The sequence below is a fragment of the Mercenaria mercenaria genome, unplaced genomic scaffold (assembly GCF_021730395.1).
Source record: "Mercenaria mercenaria strain notata unplaced genomic scaffold, MADL_Memer_1 contig_2796, whole genome shotgun sequence".
Lineage (NCBI taxonomy): Eukaryota > Metazoa > Mollusca > Bivalvia > Venerida > Veneridae > Mercenaria > Mercenaria mercenaria.
In genome coordinates, this window is record NW_026460875.1 from 57,677 (window position 1) to 66,489 (window position 8,813).

An 8,813-nucleotide genomic window follows, 5' to 3' on the forward strand; every position below is an offset into this window, starting at 1 on the left:
TGAAAATGTTAATTCCAATCAAGTATTGTCTATAGTGTATAAGTATCTTAAACCGGACTTTGGATACGCTCCATACCTAAATATTACCAAGAACAAACATCATCGACATTTGCTAACAAAACTAAGAATATCGGCTCACAGTCTACGAGTAGAGTCAGCTCGATATGGCAGAAACAGGCTGGAAAGGCAAGAGAGAAAATGTCAGATGTGCAATAACGGTGACATTGAAGATGAATATCATTTTATCCTGCGTTGTGATAAGTACAAAGATATTAGAAAGGAATATATACCAAAAAAATATTCTATCAGACCAAACATGTTTAAACTGTTGGAACTGTTGAGCTCTGAAAATAACAAAGTCTTAAAAAATTTATGTAGTTTTATTGAAAAGGCGTTGAAAATGAGAACAGTTACGCTTCATGTAAGAACATAATGTCAGCATTTTAGTTCTAATTTAGTGTCAGTGTCTGTTATCATACCATGAGGTAAAAGTATGATAGTTCACCTCGTTAGACTGATTTACTAGATTGGTTTATATGATTGACAAATTAGATAGATATGTTGTATTTTTTGTTTATGTATTGCAATTTAACATTCTGTAATTTAAACTGTATTTGTGTGTGTAAATAATATATTTTGACCTTGTATAATACTATCAAATGTGTTTGTATAGAATAAGAGCCATTCAGGCTCATTTCTGAAATGAATAAAGTATATGTTCTGTTCTGTTCTGTTCTGTTCTGAATCCATTTAAGGCTTAAACAGAAAAAATAATGTGTATAACAATATTCAACCATCACATAACATTCATTGAGTCTATATAAATAACACACATCTCTCTGAATGTTTGTCCGAATCCTAAAACCATAAACCTGGGTTTTATCAGGTCATTCTAAAAATAGACACAGGGGCTGATTAGAGAATGTGCTAAAAGACACTCGTGTAATATCTCGAAAAGTAAATAGATATTTATGCATTTCAGGTCCAACAATGAACTTTTTATATACTAGTAGTCTGGTATCACTTATTTAGAAAATGAATACCAGGAAAATATTCTAAAGTCTCATATGAAATTCTGCTCGCTTCGCTTTCAATAAATACAACAGTATTTAACATATCCTACCGTCTCCCTGCCAAAGTCAGTTTGCAATAAAAAGATTATAAGATATCCTGGAATATTCAACAAAAAATTAGTTCTCTTCATTCGTTACGTTATAGATACAGGTATAAAATTGCTCAAAATTGATATACAAAATGACATGATTTGTAGAAACTACCCAATCAAGTACCGCGTTTAAAAAGTAAGCGATAAATGAAGCATGTACAGATAAACTTTTAACTGTAACATGCCAGGGGCTAATTTTTTACTACCGGACACGGTTTTATGGCTCGTTAGCCTGTGTATTGCTGTCAAATCAAGCCAATTGCGCTGGTGTATAAAGTTGTTAATTGAGGGGCCCATAGTAATAAAATTCGTAACTAGCCAGCCAGCTGAGATGCTCTTGAGCGTCTTCCACCTAAGTAAGAAGCATGTACTGGTTTTTCCCAGGAAACACGGCTTCGCGTGTTTCGGTGCTATACACCGGGCACGTTTATTCGCAAAGAGCTAGGCTAAGTTAGCCGGACCGGCCTGTATCTAAAATGACTTCCCTCTTTCTGTTCTAGGGGCTTTATCTCACTCTGTCCCTCTGGTCAGATCGCTCTGTGTCTGTACTAGCTTAGGATGAATTTCGCGTCCTGTGTGGCTGCGTTTGATATATGTAAAGCGCCTTTGAACGTGTTTATCAAGAACAGGGCGCTATATAAATCTGGTAAAATAATAATGATAATAATATTTCAACCAAAAAACACTGGCTTAAAAAGAGTTGAAAATCCGTCAGATATTGTTCCGTTTATACTTTGCGGTTGCATGACTGTATGTTTGTATTTTTAAATTTGCAATTTTATCAGGCTAATAGAAATTATCACAGTACATTACAGGTAACTGAAAGTATGAATCTTTAAAGTTTTAAAGGAAAAAAAGAAATTAATGTCTAGATTTATATGAAAAGGGTGTTTTTGTGTCTGGAATACTATTTTGTAGAAGAAAATATAGGCGGCCAACGGCTGTATATATTTCATGTATTTAAATTCACGATGCATCTAATGACGATGACCGTATATCACAGCACCTTGCATCACGGCTAGCCCTGCCGTTTCTGGTATGATGACCTTGCCCATTGGAAGTGTTTTCATAACGGCGTCTTGAACCATGGCCGATTCTGAAAACCTGCCAACCATTAAAAATATATTCGTCCCTTGAACATTGGGTTGTTCCAGTACGTCTTTAATGTGAGTTACTATTTTATCAGTGCAAGGTTTAAACAAGTTTTTGAATATTTGTGCCTGTATCCTCATCATATCTCCAACCCAGGTAATTTTACCACTATATGTTGACCCATCTATAGCTTCTTTAACGTCTTGTTTCATTTCATCTTTATACGTACACGCAATCGCAACTGGGACTTTTATTGATATTTTTCCACTTGAGTTAGGTGTGATTGTTAGCTTTTTTGTTTCAAGTTTTCGTTGTAAATCTAAATGGTCTGATTTATTTTCATCAACAAATTTTTGATACACTGGACCACCTATGATTTTAATGAGCAGTCCGTAGAATTCTTCGTCTATCTTGGTTCCACCCAGGGCGTCATTGCTGTCTTTGTGGAGTACCTTGAGACCACCGTCTACCTGGTGTTCAAACACTGTGAAGTCAGCCGTGTCATCTGCAATTCAAAACAAAAAATTACTTTTGAAAAAAACTCTTGCTTAACCTCTCCAACCGATGTTTCATTTATGGCCACATCACAAAGAAATTAAAATTGACCTCGATCTGACATAGCGTAAAATTGTGTTCTGCATTAGGTCTCCTCTGTGTCGAGTGATACATAAATGTTCAAGTAAATAAAACAGATAAGGAACTGACAGAGTACTGCCTGGCCAAATGCTGAGATATGCACGTTGTCTTATTATGTTTAACAGTAGTGTCAAATCATGTCCTATTGCAATATCTCATTCATTACATATTCGATCTACCGTATTGTATTACATTCAATGTATGTACATAAATAATAAAGAGATTTAACAGTAAGAATTCAGTCGTGTTGACAAACAGGAAAAAACAATGTTTTTGGTGATTGTTAGAGTAATTTTATTAACTGGCGTCTAAAGAAAAGAAAAGTTAACAAAAACATAAGATTTATAAAAGGCGAATTTGTCAGCCCGCCAAACGAACTGAGTTTCCTAACGGTCAATGTTTCCATAATGATTGTCCTTATATTGGCCGAGTTGAAATCGAGATGTTCGGGGTTGGTGGGAATTTCTTAAGAATAAATAAAATATTGTAAAGTTAATGATAGTTACAGTTATTGATACAGTTCAGCAAAGTACTAAAATGTATACTAACGAGGGAAATCCGTTTTTGCTAAGTTTGTCGCCCTATAATTGCATTTACACTGAAAACTTGCGATTTTGACATGCTCTTTGACGAGGAGTTTGCAATGGGATACCATTTCGGAATATTACAGCGTAGCAAAAAGTTAGAACGCTTCCTTACAATAATTTTCTCATGTACAGAATAAATAACACATAGGGTAATATTTTGTTTCTTGGCGTTTGAAGTTGTCCTCCGGGCATTAAAACAAAGGACAAATTGAACTAAAATTGTGACCTTTACCTTTGATCTACTGACTACGTGCATACTGTTTCATTGCCACTTGCCTACATGCTAAGTTCAACTCATTACCTTGAATGGTTACTAAATTATGCTCTGGACACTAAATATGATGGACAGGTTTGAACTTCCTGTAACCTTGATCTTTGACCTATCAACATGGTTCATGCGTTACAGTACTATGGCACACATTTTTTAAAAGTAATTTTTGAGGGTAGAGATGGGAGGGGAAAAGAGGGAGGCGAGTAGTGTGGTTGTCGCACTCCTAAAATCAACGTGCCACCACCAAAATATGCTCCAAGTTTGAAGTACCTTGAACGATTATCAAGTTATGCTCTGGAGACAAAATCTTATACAATTTTGACCTTGTCGTGACCTTGACCTTTAACCTACAGACCTTGTTCATGCACTCTGCACATCGCCTCATTGTCACCTACCATATGGTTTTTAAGTTTTTAAGACACGGAAAATAAAGGACTAATTTGACCTCTGAGCTTCAGTTGTGACCTTGACCTTTAAATTACCGACTTGGTTCATGTGCTCCGCACGTTATCTCATTGCCACCTACTTAAATGCCAAGTTTAAAGTCAATACCTCCACTAATTATTACGTCATGCTCCAGACAAGATAATAGGAGGGTCGAATTTGATCTTTGATCTACATTTGTGACCTTGAACTTTGACCTATCTACTTGAATGATGTTTTCTGCACATTATCTCATTGCCATCTACTTAAATGCAACATTTCAAAAATCTGTAAAACGATCCTTTTGAAGCATAGAATGCAACCAAGTAAAATACTAGCAGACACGGTTTGATTCAGTCTGTTCATGCGAAGTAATGAAAAGTGCAACACCTCTCAAGCAACTTAGGCAGAATTCTAATACATTGACATTGAATGGACTGCATGTTCTCAAAGGACCAGAAAATATTACAACATTAAATCCAAGTACGGGGAGACTTTTACGGCCGCAACACGACATCTAAAGATTGTTGTTGTGAAAGTTAATAAAAATCTGTAAAAAGATCATTTGGAAAAATAGAGTGTAATCAAGTAAAATAACGGACAGAAGTACGGACGCCTGTACCATCACACAATACGCCCGTATTACAAAACAGGCGTATAACTAACCATTAAAGTTAAACATTGACTCTGTGTTACAGTAAACTATAAGCAAAGGTACTTATTGTATTCATACCTCCTAAATCAATGACCATGTATTTAGTTCCAGGATAAGATAAAGCAGATTTGGCGTCTTCCGACCCAATTATCTTGTCTCTAGGAAGCATCTGACAGTACAAACTGGCTGCCACAGGTTCTGGCACTATCGACAACAGACGACCATCTATGTCGGCCTACATGTTCAGAAAGAAAATAATATATCTTTGATAAACATTAGGTACGTTTTAAAATATGCAGGTGATGTTATTTTCAGTAACCTTTTGTCATGTAGTTTCAACAAAAAGGTAAATTTCAAACTAGCTCGCCATCATTTTATGGCTAATGAGAATTCTTTTTAAAATCATAATGCTATATTTCAACCTGGGTTATACTGATATGTACTATTACACCGAATATGTACCAACAAGTTTCAAAATTGTTACAAATATTGTCTAGAAATCCATTTACCTTATAAGCAGCTTCTTTTATAAATTGTTTGGCGGAGGCGTCCCATATAGTAGGCACAGTCAACACCCAATGGATATTGCTATTCTCGACTCCCGTGCCCCTAGTTTTTAACAGGTTAAGTAAGTGGTCCTTAAGGTACTTGATCACAGCTCCAAACACATCAATGGCTTTCATCTTCTTGCCATGGACGTCTTCTATTTCAACTGACCGAGTTATCTGTTTTAAAACAAATATTATATTTCAGAAATGGCTGTTTACTAGTGTGATTTGGCTGGATGTGAGCCGTGGAGGATTAGCCTTTTTGTTGGCTTAACGTCTTCTATAACTGGATTCATTCAGCAGATGGGAACTTCCTCAGAGAACTTGACAGTAAAGATTGGGCAAGTTTTTGATTGCATATATGCAGCATCTTTCTGCATATAGCTTTTCTCTAGTAGAGTTGTAGTCTTTAACTTTCAAAAGTTTGAGAAACTGACAACAAAAAGGGGGATTATGTTAAATTAATTTAATACAGAGTAATGGTTTCTCTGTTCTTTCTTTTTATGGTATTGCAATCTTACGTTGTGTCAATTTATAGCAAAATCCCTTCGGCTGTGTCAAAACATTTCATAAATCAGTACATTAAAGTTAAAATCATTATCATTTTTATGACGGGGTCAAAGTTATTGTACGTTTGAAATTCATATCATTAAAATAAAATGGCGATAAACTAGACCTCTTTTTGAGAAAAGCGAATGTCTCCAACAACTGCCTAATCATCTAAATAGCAAAAAGTCTTTATATACTGTTTAGTCACTACAATTCAAGGGCCAGAACTCCAAAATGCCTGGACCGATTTGGCTCATTATCGAACTTGTCCGAGGTCTTATGGTCAAATACATTTTGTTAAGATGTGGTGAAGATCGGATGACAAATGTTCGACTTAGAGTGCGGACAAGAGCAAAAAGGCCGATTTTTCGGTAATTCAAGGGCCGTAACTCCAATATGCCTGGACCGATTTGGCTAGTTATCAAACTTGGCCAAGGTCTTATGGTCATACATATTTTGTTTAAGTTTGGTGAAGATCGGTTGAGAAATGTTTGACTTAGAGTGCGGACAAGCTTTGTGACACACACACGCGCGCGCACCCACACACACACACACACACAGACTGGAGTAAATCAATATGTCTCCCACACCACTGTGTGGTGGGAGACATAATCACACACACACACACACACACACGCACACATGCGGATGAGAAATGTTCGACTTAGAGTGCAGACAAGAGGAAAAAGGCCGATATTTCGGTAATTCAAGGGCCGTACCTCTAAAATGCCTGGACTGATTTGGCTAGTTATCGAACTTGGCTGAGGTCTCGTGGTCAAACACATTTATTCAAGTTTAGTGAAGATTATATGAGAAATGTTTGACTTAGAGTGCGGACAAGAGTAAAAAGGTCGATTTTTGGTAATTCAAAGGCCGTAACTCCAATATGCCTAGACCGATTTGGCTAGTTATCGAACTTGGCCGAGGTCTTATAATCATACACATTTTATTTAAGGAGAGGACAACCGTAAGCTGATATAGCTTTCTGTCCAATTCCTTAATTAATTGTTCTGTAAATGTTTCATGTATTACTGAAATAAAATATGTTTAAACTAAACACATTTTATTCATGTTTGGAGAAGATCGGTTGAGAAATGTTTGACTTAGAGTGCGGACAAGCTTTGTGACACACACACACGCACGCACACACGCACACACACACACACACACACACACAGACTGGAGTAAATCAATATGTCTCCCACACCACTGTGTGGTGGGAGACATAATCACACACACACACACACACACACACACACACTGGAGTAAATCTATATGTCTCCCACACCACTGTGTGGTGGGAGACATAATTACATTTAGTGATTTTAAACTAAACGTTGAAAATGTGGAAAAATACTTAAAGGGAGATAACTCTACAACTAGAATGTGTCTGTAGGACAAAGGGTGTGCCAATCATGATAAAGACTCATGCAAGGTTTCATGAATTTATATCAAATACCTTTTAGCAAGGAGCGTCAAAAGGTGAAAATGTGCAGTTTTTACCATTTCAGGGGGCATTTTCTGGATACAGGGGGCTGAGCCAGACGGAGAATAGGAGGTGCACAAGTTCATATCATGATAAAGACCCATCAATTCATATGAAATACTTTCTGAGCTAGGAGCGTCACAAGGTGAAAATGTGCATTTTTGACTATTTCAGAGGTCATTACTCTGGAACAAAAAGGCCATGCTGGCCCTATATCGCTCACCTGAGTACCATTGCACTTAATACAAAGATCACGTTTTGACATAGATCACATAGGCACACATATTGAATATCATCATGTAAATATTTTCTTGTAACATTCCCTTTGACCTACGGGTCACATACTAATCAGGGCCAATCTCCATATCAAGTCTGAGGGCGCTAGGCTCAAATGCTGCATTTTTGTACCACTATTTCTTACCTTGAAAGAATAAATAACATTTTAAACCAATCTGATTAGATGCTGCTGAGATATATTCATTTACATAAAATAAAGGGGGTAATTTGTCATAAATTCAGTCAAAAAGTATCTACCCTGATTGTCCGAGTCCATCTGATGGCATAAATGAAATTTCAAATCAGTATTTTCATTGGTTACTGAGATACACCCATTTTAATTTGAAACAAAGGGAGGTTATTTGACATATAATTAGTCAATAGTTCTCTACCCAGTCCTGATTATCTCAGTCCAACTAATGAAATTTCAAATGGGTCCTGCAAATACTTACTGAGATAGATCCATTCTTATTGAAATTAAGGGAGGTAATCATGCATTGGTATATGGACAGAACAGAACAGAACATAGTTTATTCAACTTGTACACATATACAGGTACCTCGTTGTACAAAACATTCATACAATATTCATAATGTACATGGTCATTTCAAAATATATGTTATATCGATAAGTCTTTACAAACAATATTTTTTCTATTACACATACGATCTTTCATTATATCAGTACTTGTTTAAATAGTTAATATCTCTTGTTGTCACAAGCACAGTGGAAAGAAATTAATTTGCCAACTGAAAATAAAATAGTTAGGATTTGGAGAATGAACTGTAAGGTTAAAAATTTAATAGAGTGTATTTTCTCGTTTTAAGAGCTATTTTACTGACTCATGTAATTATAAAACACATACACACGCAAACATACTACGTACTAAGCTTCAGGATTCAATAATTCATTTCTTTTCTTAATTTAGCTTGAAGAATGTATTTAGCGAGATTTCTAATAACAACTTTATTTTCTGACTTGAGTAATTGAATGAATTTATGCATACTGGGACGTCTATAAAAATACGATTTTATGAATTGGTGTCGTAACTGCTCATATACTTTACATTTATTGACAGAGTGATACTCGTCTTCTATGTCACGCGACTCACATAGCTGACAGATT

The 8,813-nt window shown here is 36.0% G+C and overlaps 1 protein-coding gene across 1 annotated transcript; it reads right to left on the minus strand.

Moving 5' to 3' along the window:
* Nucleotides 1–366: 366 nt before the first annotated feature.
* Nucleotides 367–5,555, minus strand: LOC123556361 (heat shock 70 kDa protein 12B-like). Its single transcript, XM_053533465.1, has 3 exons — nucleotides 5,339–5,555; nucleotides 4,908–5,064; nucleotides 367–2,762 (listed from the first exon to the last, which is right to left on the minus strand). The coding sequence occupies exons 1-3, from the start codon at nucleotides 5,510–5,512 to the stop codon at nucleotides 2,143–2,145; spliced, it is 951 nt and encodes a 316-aa protein (XP_053389440.1). The 5' UTR covers nucleotides 5,513–5,555; the 3' UTR covers nucleotides 367–2,142.
* Nucleotides 5,556–8,813: the final 3,258 nt, after the last annotated feature.